The 12493-nt window shown below is 44.2% G+C and overlaps 1 protein-coding gene across 4 annotated transcripts in view; it reads right to left on the reverse strand.

The window, feature by feature from the left end:
* The window catches only part of ca5a (carbonic anhydrase Va), an 82357-nt gene that overhangs the window by 56536 nt on the left and 13328 nt on the right, over window positions 1-12493 (reverse strand). For all 4 annotated transcript variants that reach the window (XM_041192234.1, XM_041192236.1, XM_041192235.1 and 1 more), the window contains exons 2-4: window positions 5671-5878; window positions 4892-4992; window positions 4378-4575 (exon numbers count right to left, since the gene is read on the reverse strand). In XM_041192234.1, the coding sequence (XP_041048168.1) occupies window positions 4378-4575; window positions 4892-4992; window positions 5671-5705 (334 nt within the window). In that variant the 5' untranslated portion in view covers window positions 5706-5878. The remainder of the gene's footprint in view (window positions 1-4377; window positions 4576-4891; window positions 4993-5670; window positions 5879-12493) is intronic.

Here is a 12493-nt window from a genome sequence, read left to right on the forward strand (position 1 = left end):
GCAAAATGTAATAGAAACTTACATCACCCTTTACAGCGTGTGGATTTTTTAATTTCCACAAGCAATCATAGAACATGTGGAAATAAAGTACAGAGGTGCTGAAATCTGATGTTTCTAATGTTGTTCACTAGATCATTAACATTACTGCAAATAGACCTACATTCAGCATGCCCATTGATTTTTTAAAAAATCAATAGCATAGATAACCTCTGAGCATGATTATGCAGTTAAAAATAATTATTATTAAAACTGTGAAACAATTCTGCTTTTGTTCTTATCCAAAAACAGACTGGAACATTTAAAAAAGCAGCCTGAACAAGCACAGTATGTTGTAGAATATACCCCTCTAACACAAATTACCCAAAATTACAGTAATGAAATATATGTTTGTTTTGTGCTTCTATCTCATTGCTGGTGAACTAATGATCAAAAATACTTGGAAATCAAATACAGTGCAGTTAAGTTTAATAACACTAAACCAAGTGAAATCAGCAGTACTGACTCGAGATCAAAAACTAATAGAAAAATCAATTTGCATTTATATCATGCCTTTTAACATAGTAAAGCATCCCAAAGCATTCACAGGGGTGTTAATGGCTAAAAATTGACAACAACATAAGGACATATTATGAGAAGTGACCAAAAACAAGGAGGTAGATTTTAAGGAGTGACTTAAAGGAGAGAGATGGAGAGAGAGAGAGACAGGGAGGTTTAGATATCTGAAATCTGTCCAAAATCATGTCTAGTTTCACATCTTCTCCAAAACCTGCCCACCTCTGGTATTCGACGATTGGGTGAAATTTCAAGATTTTAATTCTTTCAATTTTGTATCCTGGCTGTATTTTCTAACTCTCAAGAACTACTTATATTTGTCTCAGAATTCAATGATTACACATTACAGATAAAAACAAAAAACTGCGGATACTGGAAATCCAAAACAAAAACAGAATTAACTGGAAAAACTCAGCAGGTCTGGCAGCATCGGCGGAGAAGAAAAGAGTTGACGTTTTGAGTCCTCATGACCCTTCAACAGTTCTGTTGAAGGGTCATGAGGACTGGAAACGTCAACTCTTTTCTTCTCCGCCGATGCTGCCAGACCTGCTGAGTTTTTCCAGGTAATTCTGTTTTTGTTTTGGAATACACATTACAATTTGCTCCAGGCTTCTGATAACGTTAAACATTATTCATCAGAGTATTCTGCTGTCTAAGTTACCCAGCTGATCTATAATAACAACATATATTGCGGCCAGATATAAGTAAACAGAGATGAAAGCAAAAAAAAGGGAAAAGATAGCACAAATGTTTTTAAAGTAAAACTAAGCAACAGTACAGATCACCAATCTAGTATTGGTGTCAGAACTGCCAACGTAACCTTATGATAATGGTAAGAGACAATCAAAAAGAATTCGAAGTTAGCTTATTAATTATTTATAGAACTGGTCAACTCAACATTTGTAACCAGAGATCAGTATGTCAACCTGCCATTGCACAAGGCCTGGCTGATCAATAAGTATTTCAAGTTACCATTAATGTAACAATATACCAGTCTATTGCAGGATAAGATTAAAATTAAATGTGGACACAATTTGAACCATGGAGAGAAGGCTGTTTTAAATGATTAGAAAAATATTACTTTACTTGGTTAAAACTTTAAGTTGACAACAAAGTTAATTAAATTTCATTAAACTGCAAAAATTAAAACCAATTATCTTGTCATGCTGTCTTTACAAGTTACAATGTGGAATCTGCCTTGCAATTTCCTCTCATGGGATAATTTCTAGAATTTCAAGTTAGATTATATTTACAAAACAAGTTTCATCTAAAAACATTAACATAATCTCATATTTTTGTCTGCTGCATTTGCAAAACTTAAGTGTAATGCTTCTGTTTGTTCTAGCTTTGTTCTGTTTGCTGAACTAAAGTACAATAGCCTTCCCAAAGTACGAGATAGGCAGTGGGTGCACCATGCTCTAGCCATGAAGACAACCTCAGCCAGCCTCAACATCAATGATAACAGACAGGCACATGGCAGATTTCTCAACTTCTCACTCCTTAAGGAAGAGAGGTATGTGGTTTGCTTCCTGAAGGAAGCCCACACCCTTTCAGGAGACAGGCTCCTGGAGTGGCAAGGAGGGGTCTACATGAGCTACTTCATCTCCAATTCAGGTGGCCTGCCTATCTTGCTGGCCCTTTATTTTCAGTAACAGATCTTGGGGTGGAGTGGTGGTGGCGGTGGAGGGGGTTGGAGTCAAGGAGCTTGTGCCAAGCCACTTCTTGCCTCTCATCATCTGCTGGGGGACGTGCTGCTTCACCTTGTGAATGTGCATGTACAATAGTGTTTCCTTGCCGAAGTGTCCACTCATCTTGGCTCCACTGACAACTTAATTCACCCTTGGGAGTAAATTTCAACTGTAACCTGTAGGTGAGGGATCACTCCGGTACTCCAAACAGCTGTGCAGCGATGGAGAAGTTGAGGGGCCTGGTTGTCTCCCAAAATTTCGTGGACATGTGGCAAAATCTCCACCTCGATTCCAGTGCTTTCACTTTCATGAGGTCTGGAACCAACCACCTTTGAATTTCTTGGGCATACGTCTCCTGCGCTCTGGTTGCTTCCATGCAACTGGTCCACGCCCGGACCATCGCCCGGTATGGGTGCAGCTGGTTCTACTCCAAATGCAGGTGGTGCTATTGATTTATTTTATTTCAGCTGTGACCTGAGAGTTCATTTGGGATGGGGTGAAATAAGATAGTGAAGGAACACATTGGTCTTGATAATAGTTTATGTAGAACAGAGAACTATGGTGTAGATAGTGTACTGGTATCAAGGACTTGAAGTCATGTTGTATCATACTCTCCAACAGTGACAAGCATCTGCCAGTGACATTCACTACAGACCTGCTCCACAACAACCAGATAGGAAGATGTAGCCAGAAGTCCAAGAAGAAGCACTGAGGGTTGTGAGAGCACAGAATGTACTCTAGGTGGGAGCTTCAATGTCTATCACCAACAGTACCTCAGTAGCACCACCACTGACTGAGCTGGCAGAGTCCTGAAAAACATCTGCGAGACCAGGCCTGCAGCAGGTGGAGAACCAACAAGAGAGAATTTACTTGATCTCACCCTCACCTATCCACCAGTCCCAAATGCAGAGAATTCCAGAGGAACAGAGGGACCTCAGATTGCATGTCCTCAAATTCCAAAAGGTAGCAGGACAGGTGAATAAGGTGTTTAAGAAAGCATAAAGGATTTTTTGCTTTATTAGCCGAGGCTGGAAAAGGAGGTTATGCTAGAAGAGTATAAAACACCAGCTAGACCGCAGCAAGAGTACAGCACCGTGCTGGGTGTTGTTAGCGTACACGTGATAACTAACGCTGTGCTTTCAGATGATGTTGCTGAGGGGCAGCGTACAGATGCAACACAGGAGAGGGCTAAGGGTAGATCCTTGGGGAACAGTAGAGGTAACGGTGTGGGAGCAGGAAGAGAAGCCATTGTAAGTAATTCTCTGCCTATGATGAGATAAATAGAAAATAACCAGGTGAGAGCAGTCCCATCAAGCTGGTCAACAGTGGAGAGGCTTGAAAGGAGAATGGTGTGACAAAAATAAACTTTAAATTATTCGTTCTTCTCCACCTATTTGCAACCTTTAACAAAGTTAGCCACACCATCTCCTTCTACACTGGTACTGTTTTGGTACTATGTTGGGGTCAAAACTTGACTGGAGGGATTCAAACATGCAGTTCTGGGAATGATAGGAATGGGTATAGATTTAAAGTAATTGGTGGACGGATTAGAGCTGAGCTGAGGAATGTATTTTTACACCCATAGGGTGTGGGAAGGTGTGAGGGGTGGGTGGTCTGGAAACTGCAGCCTGAAAGGAGGTTAGAGGCAGAAAATTTCACATTTAAAAAAATACTTGGACATGCACTTGAAGCGCAGTAATCCACAGGGCTATGGAAAAAGAGCTGGGATTAGCTCTTCTTTGATCGCCAGACATGCTGGACCAAATGGCAGCCATCTGTATCGTAAATTTTTCATGTCTCTGTGCACAAAATGTGTGCAAGATACTTTATAATTCCAGAAGCTATTAAACTTCTCACAAATTATTTTTTTTAAATAATGTATACTCACTGTCCATTGCACCGGTTAAATATTTAAACTTCATTGTTGAAGGTGGACCTCTGAGGTTGCACTAAAGCATAGAGCTACTTCCTAAGCAAGTCTTATTCTCGCTTGGTAAACAGAACGCTGCTTGTTTTGAGTTCAGTAGCTAGCTGCATTGAGTGGAAATACACCACTTACACCATTGCCCTGAGGCGCCTTGATCTCACATGTTTTAAAACATTCAAACTTTCCGAGGACAAATACAGTTTTTCATACCCGAGCTGTCCTTGGAATCTTCAAATTCCACCTGGAAAAAATAGCCATTGTTCCTAAGTCGAAGACAATTACGTGGGTCATACGAGATCTTTAAGGGTTTCAGTTGCGGATCGTACACACTGTCAGCAGTGTTTATGTCAATAGGAGACTGCTGGGTTCCACTTGAGGCAGGCACAGAATTCTGATATTCTTGCTGTTCTGAAACAAAGACGAATAAAAACATTTAACTGAAGAGTTAACAACCGCATTTCACGGAAGAAACCCTCCTGGAATAAACGTATCATCGAAAAATGCGTGACATGCTCACAGACGTAAAATATGAAGTCCTCAAAATAAAATTTTAAAATCCAAGTTTTGGGCATGGAGTTAACTTAAATTAGAAAACGAATCCTTTCAGATTTATAAACTAAATGGCAAATTAATCTGTATCTTAAGTATATTCACCCACAATAAAGTTGAAAAGACATTCCGTCCAGGGCAAGAAAACCGACGGAAAGTTCTGATGATCACTTACTTGCTATATTGATATTTAGAGTGCAGGAGGCAATATTGCAATTCCGCACCGGGATCCAATGATCCCTCACTTGGAAACGTTTCGCAAAAGCAAGAATCGCCCTAAAAGAAAACACCATGTTGGTTTTACTCGGAAGCTGCTTTCGGGCTCCCGGCCGTCGTGTCGCAATCTGATTCGAAACAGTCAATGCAAAATTGCAACTGTCGTAACCAGTTTATGTAGGAATACATCTATTGCAAAATGTTGTGCGCTTCGATTTGATCTTCTTTACCTTTCGGCTAAATGCGTGCTTGCTACAAAACACACCCATTCAAATGAACGAGAATGCCACCGCGCATGCGTCCCAAAGTCAATGCGTCAGGACCAAAGACATCCAAACATCAACAGAGATGAGTATCGTCAAAGGGAACATCATAAAATGGTTACAGCACAGAAGGAGCCCAGTTGGCCTGTCATATTCGGATTCTCTGTAGAGCAACTTAGCTAGTCCCACTCCACCGCCTTTACCCCGGAGCCCTGCAATTTTTTCTCTTCAGATAATTATCCAATATGCTTTTGAAAGTTGTGAATCTGCCTCCGCCACACTTTCAGGCATTTACAAAGCGCCTTTCACCACCTCAGGACATCTCAAAGCTAATGAAGTACTAGTGCAGTCACTTTTGTCCCGTAGAAAACGTAGAAGCAATTTGCTCAAGGCAAACAACGAAAATGCCCAGATCATGTTTTAGATGTTGATTGAGGGATAAATATTAACCAGAGCACTGAAAGTCAACACTAACCTCTTCACATTGTGCCTGGGATCTTTGCCACCCATCCTAGGGTGGTTGTTTAATGGCCAGGATTTTCTGGTCAGCAAGGAAACGACTTGCTCACTGCTGGACTCAAATTAAAACTTAACTTCTGTATTGCGATGGTGGGGCAGGAATTTCATTTGCAAGGAGAGAGAATTCCTTTACACATGGACTTCAGTATGATCCCACTTTGTTCCTTCAATTGGGTGAAAAGGACAGGTCATGTTTATAGTGAATAGAAGCTGCATACACACAATCTGTCAAGACGAAGATGTTGTACTGTCACGTGAAGTCATCGGAACAAGATAAGTTTGATCAGAATCATTAAAAAAAATCATAAATTTATACTTATTTTTAAAAAATCAAATAACTTTGATTAGAATCATTTTTAAAATATTTGAAAATTCAGATAAATTAAATTAAAAGTCACATACAAATAAGAAGTCTGATAAATCTTGTTGAAAAGTCACATTCTTTGAAACATTTAAAAAGTCAGATCATGTTGAGTTCAGTTAAATCTGAGGAGAGTTGAAAAATCTGTGTCTGTCCAGGTGTTTTGCAGTTTAAATCAGTACCAGTGCCCTCATTAAGTATTGACAAAGTGACTATGGAGGCCCTTTCTGACTGGAAATGCTAACTCTAAAACTTTAAGTGGAATATAGCTTTGTTATTATTGAATAATCAGCCCAAATTCTCACCAGGCAAATTTCTTCCATTTTAATCTTGAGGCTGATGAGTGCAATAGCAAAACCTATTCAGCAGTGCAGAATGGCACTGCAGTGCATGCTCCGGAGGTTGCTGGGCCTCTTCCTGGCAAAATCCAGGCCAATGTTTCATCTGAAAGACAGTGCTGCACTTCCTCAGTATTCCACTGAAGTACCAGCCTAGATTATGTGGTTATGTATCTGGAGTGAAACTTGAACACACAACTTTCTGATTCAGAGGTGAGAGTGTTATCACTGAGCCAAGGCTGCTATCTAAGGCAAAAGCAAAAAAGTGCGGATGCTGGAAATCCAAAACAAAAATAAAAATACCTGGAAAAACTCAGCAGGTCTGTCAGCATCTGCGGAGAGGAACACAGTTAACGTTTCGAGTCCGTATGACTCTACAACAGAACTAAGTAAAACTAGAAAAGAGGTGAAATATATGCTGGTTTATTGGGGGGTGGGGGGGGGGGGGGGGGGGGGGGGGGGGGGGTGGGGGGGGGGGGGAGAGCTGGATAGAGGGCCAGTGATAGGTGGAGATAGCCAAAAGGTATCATAGAGAAAAGGACAAAGAAGTGTTGAGGGTGGTGATATTATCTGAGGAATGTGCTAATCAAGGGTAGCCAACAGGACAAGCACGGTACAGATAGCCCTAGTGGGGGTGGGGTGGGGTGAAGGGAAGGGATTGAAATAGGCCAAAAAGTATATATAAAACAATGGATGGAAATACATTTAAAAATAATGGAAATAGGGGGGAAAAGAAAAATCTATATAAATTATTGGAAAAAAGGTTGGGGGGGGTGAGGAATCGGAAAGGGGGTGGGAATGGAGGAGAGAGTTCATGATCTAAAATTGTTGAACTTAATATTCAGTCCGGAATGCTTAAAGTGCCTAGTCGGAAGATGAGGTGCTGTTCCTTCAGTTTGCGTTGAGCTTCACTGGAACAATGCAGCAGGCCAAGGACAGACATGTGGGCATGAGAGCAGGGTGGAGTGTTGAAATGACAAGTGACAGGGAGGTCTGGGTCATGCTTGCGGACAAACCGAAGGTGTTCTGCAAAGCGGTCACCCAGTCTGCATTTGATCTCTCCAATGTAGAGGAAATCACATTGGGCGCAACGAATGCAGTAGACTAAATTGAGGGAAGTGCAAGTGAAATGCTGCTTCACTTGAGTGTTTGGGCCCTTGGACGTTGAGAGGTGAAGTAAAGGGGCAGGTGTTGCATCTTCTGCGGTTGCATGGGAAGGTGCCGTGGGAGGGGGGTTGAGGTGTAGGGGGTGATGGAGGAGTGGACCAGGGTGTCCCAGAGGGAACGGTCCCTGTGGAATGCCGCCGGGGGGTAAAGAGATGTGTTTGGTGGTGGCATCATGCCAGAGTTGGCAGAAATGGCGGAGGATGATCCTTTGAATGCGGAGGCTGGTGGGGTGATAAGTGAGGACAAGGGGGACTCCATCGTGGTTCTGGGAGGGAGAGAGCGGATACTCGGGAGATGGGCCAGACACAGTTGAGGGCCCTGTCAACCACCGGGGTGGAAAACCTCGGTTAAGAAAGAAGGAAGACATATCAGAAGAACTGTTTTTGAAAGTGGCACCATCAGAACAGAAGCGATGGAGGCGAAAGAACTGAGAGAATGGGATGGAGTCCTTACAAACCCTCATCTCAATGAATTTCAGGATCGGAACGATGCTGAACTCTTCTTCCGCCGCCTTCGTCTCTGTGCTCACTTCTTTGGGCAGGAGTCCTCTCCCCGTTCAACGGATCCTTTTACCCGCCTCCAATACTCTCCCTCCACCTGGACCCCTCCCTCTGGATTCTTACCTTCTCTTGATCTTTTCATTGAGAACTGTCGGTGTGACATGAGTCGTTCAATTTCTCTGCTCCTCTCACCCACTCTAACCTGTCTCTCTCTGAACTTGCTGCACTCTCTGTTCTCTAAGGTCCAACCCTGATATTGTCATCAAACCTGTTTACAAGGATGGTGCTGTTGTTGTCTGGTGCACTGATCTCGACCTCACAGAGGCTGAGCGTCAACTCTCAGACACTTCCTCCTACCTCCCTGTGGACCATGACCCCACCACTGAACATCAAGCCATTGTTTCCAGGACTGTTACTACCTCATCTCCTCTGGAAATCTTCCTTCCACAGCTTCCAATCTGATAGTCTCCCAACCTTGGACGGCCCGCTTCTACCTCCTACCCAAAATCCACAAACAGGACTGTCCCGGCAGACTGATTGTGTCAGCCTGTTCCTGTCCCACGGAACTCATTTCTTGCTATCTTGACTCCATTCTCTCTCCCCTTGTCCAGCCCCTTCCCACCTACATCCGTGATTTCTCTGACACCCTACAACATATCAACAATTTCCATTTCCCTGGCCCCAACCGCCTCCTCTTCACCATGGACGTCCAATCCCTCTACAGCTCCATCCCCCACCGGGATGGTCTGATGGCTCTCCGCTTCTTCCTCGAACAGAGGCCCGAACCATCCCCATCCACCACTACTCTCCTCCGTCTGGCTGAACTTGTTCTCACATTGAACAATTTCTCCTTTAACTCCTCTCACTTCCTCCAAATAAAAGGTGTGGCTATGGGTACCCGCATGGGCCCCAGTTATGCCTGTCTCTTTATGGGGTATTCCTTGTTCCAGTCCTACTCCGGCTCCCTCCCACAACTCTTTCTCCGGTACATCGATGATTACTTCGGTGCTGCTTCATGCTCTCGTCTGGACCTGGAAAAATTTATTAATTTTGCTTCCAATTTCCACCTCTCCATCATTTTCACATGGTCCATCTCTGACACTTCCCTTCCCTTCCTTGACCTCTCTGTCTCAATTTCTGGTGATAGACTGTCCACCAATATTCATTACAAGCCTACCGACTCCCACAGCAAACTCGACTACAGCTCCTCACACCCCGCTTCCTGTAAGGACTCCATCCCGTTCTCTCAGTTCCTTCGCCTCTGTCACATCTGTTCTGATGATGCCACTTTCAAAAACAGTTACTCTGATATGTTTTCCTTCTTCCTTAACCAAGGTTTTCCACCCACAGTGGTTGACAGGGCCCTCAACCGTCACCGGCCCATCTCCCGTGCATCCGCCCTCACACCTTCTTCTCCCTCCCAGAACCACGATAGGGTCCCCCTTGTCCTCACTTATCACCCTACCAGCCTCCGCATTTCCGCCAATTCCAGCATGATGCCACCACCAAACACATCTTCTCTTTACCCCCCCCCCCGGCGACATTCCGCAGGGACCGTTCCCTCTGGGACACCCTGGTCCACTCCTCCATCACCCCCTACACCTCAACCCCCTCCCACGGCACCTTCCCGTGCAACCACAGAAGGTGCAACACCTGCCCCTTTACTTCCCCTCTCATCGTCCAAGGGCCCAAACATTCCTTTCAAGTGAAGCAGCATTTCACTTGCACTTCCCTCAATTTAGTCTACTGCATTTGTTGCTCCCAATGCGGTTTCCTCTACATTGGAGAGACCCAGCACAGACTGGGTGACCGCTTTGCAGAACACCTTTGGTCTGTCTGCAAGCATGACCCAGACCTCCTTGTCGCTTGCCATTTCAACACTCCACCTTGCTCTCATGCCCACATGTCCGTCCTTGGCCTGCTGCATTGTTCCAGTGAAGCTCAACGCAAACTGAAGGAACAGCACCTCATCTTCCGACTAGGCACTTTACAGCCTTCCGGACTGAATATTGAGTTCAACAATCAAGATCATGAACTCTCTCCTCCATCCCCACCCCCTTTCCGATCCCCCCCCACTTTTTTTTCCAATAGTTTATGTAGATTTTTCTTTTCCTACCTTTTTCCATTATTTTTTAAATGTATTTCCATCCATTGTTTTATCTCTACCTTTTAGCTTATTTCGATCCCTTCCCTTCACCCCACCCCACCCCCACTAGGGCTATCTGTACCGTGCTTGTCCTGCTTTCTACCATATAGTGGACTTTCCCAGAAGTCGGTGTTAGGATTCCAGCTCTTCCTGATAATACATTAATGACCTAGACCTTAGTGTACAGGGCACAATTCCAAAATTTGCAGACATTAAATACGGAAGTATCATGAACTGTGAGGAAGACAATGTAGAACTTCAAAAGAACATTGGTTGGTGGAATGGGAAAACAAGTGGCAGATGAACTTGAATGCAGAGAAGTGTAAAGTGATTCATTTTGGTAGGAAGAACATGGAGAAAGTGGTGGTGACCCAACTTCTTCAACTTTGCAGTCTGTGTTCCTACAGTGCTGTTAGGTAGGGAGTTCCAGGATTTTGATGCAGTGACAATGAAGGAAATCCTTCCAAATCAGGATGGTTTGTGACTTGATGGAGACTTGGAGTTGGCAGTGTTCCCATGCAAACATTGCTCACCTGAGTGGCAGATGTTGTGGGTCTGGACATACTGTCGAAGAAGACTTTATGAGTTGTTGCAATACATCTTGTAGTTGCACCACGTTGCACCAGTGGTGGAAGGAGTGGATGTTTAAGGTGCTGGATAGGGTGCCAAGCAAGCAGCCTTATTTGTCCTGGATACTGTTGAGCTTATTATATGTTGTGTACCTGCACTCAGTGAGGCAAGTGGTGAGTGACTCTTGATTTGTGCTTAGTAGATGGTGGCAGGACTTTGGGAAGTCAGGTGAGTCACTCCTCTCAGAATACCATCCAATGCAATGCAATCATCTTCAGCCAGAAGTGCCGAGTGGATGATCCATCTCAGCCACCTCCTGAGGTCCACAGCATCACAAATGCCAGTCTTCAGTCAATTCGATTCACTCCACGTGATAGCAAGAAACAGCTGAAGGCATTGGATACTGCAAAGGTTATGGGCCCTGACAACATTCTGGCAATAGTATCAAAGACTCGTGCTGCAGAACAATTCGCCCCCTAGCCAAGCTGTTCCAGTACAGCTACAACACTGGCATCTGCTTGGCAATGTGGAAAATTGCCCAGGTAGGTCCTACCGACAAAAGCAAGACAAATTCAACACAGCCAATTACCATCCCGTCAGTCTACTCTCAATCATCAGCAAAGAGATGTAAAGTGTCGTCAATAGTGCTATCAAATGGCATTTACTCAGCAATAACCTGCTCACAGACACTCACTTTGGGTTCCACCATGGCCACTCATCTCTTGACCTCATTAGAGCCTTGGTTCAAACATGGACAAAAGAGCTGAACTCCAGAGGTCAAGTGAGAGTGTTGGGCCTTGACATCAAGGCAACATTTGACCAAGTATGTCATCAAGGAGTCCTAGCAAAACTGAAGTAAATGTGAGTTAAGGGGGAAACTCTCCACTGGTTGGAGTCATACCTCACACATAGGAAGATGGTTGTGCTTGTTGGAGGTCAATCATCTCAGTCCCAGGACATTGCTGCAGGAGTTTCTCAAGGTAGTGATTCATCAATGACCTTCTCGCCATCATAATGTCAGAAGTGGGGATGTTTGCTGATGACTGCGCAATGTTCAGCACCATGTGCAACTTGTCAGCTACTGATGCAGTCTGTGTCCATTTGCAGCAACACCTGGACAACATTCAGCCCTGGGCTGATAAGTGGCAAGTAAGATTCATGCCACACAAGTGCCAGGTAATGACCAGCTCCAATAGGGCAGAATCTAACCATCTCCCTTTCACATTCAATGGCATTAGTATTGTTGAATCCCTCACTATCAATATCCTGGGCATTACCATTCACCAGAAACTGAAATGAACCAGTTATATAAATACTGTGGCTACAAGTGCAGGTCAGATGCTAGGAATTCTGCAGCAAGTAACTTGCCTGCTGACTCCCCAAAGCTTGTTGACCATCTACAAGGCATGCTTCAGGAGTGTGATAGAATACCCTCCACTTGCCTGGATGAGAGCAGCTCCAACAACACTCAAGAAGCTTGACACCATCCAGGACAATGCTGTCCACATGATTGGCACCCCATCCACCACATCTTCAACATTCACTCCCTCCACCTCCGATGCACAGTGGCAGCAGTGTGTACCATCCACAAGAAACACTGAAGCAACTCATCAAAGTTTCTTTGACAGCACCTTCCAAACCCATGATCTCTACCATCTAGGACAAGGGCAACTGATGCATTTGCAAGTACCCATCCA

This window comes from Carcharodon carcharias, chromosome 7 (genome assembly GCF_017639515.1).
Source record: "Carcharodon carcharias isolate sCarCar2 chromosome 7, sCarCar2.pri, whole genome shotgun sequence".
In the NCBI taxonomy this organism is placed as follows: domain Eukaryota; kingdom Metazoa; phylum Chordata; class Chondrichthyes; order Lamniformes; family Lamnidae; genus Carcharodon; species Carcharodon carcharias.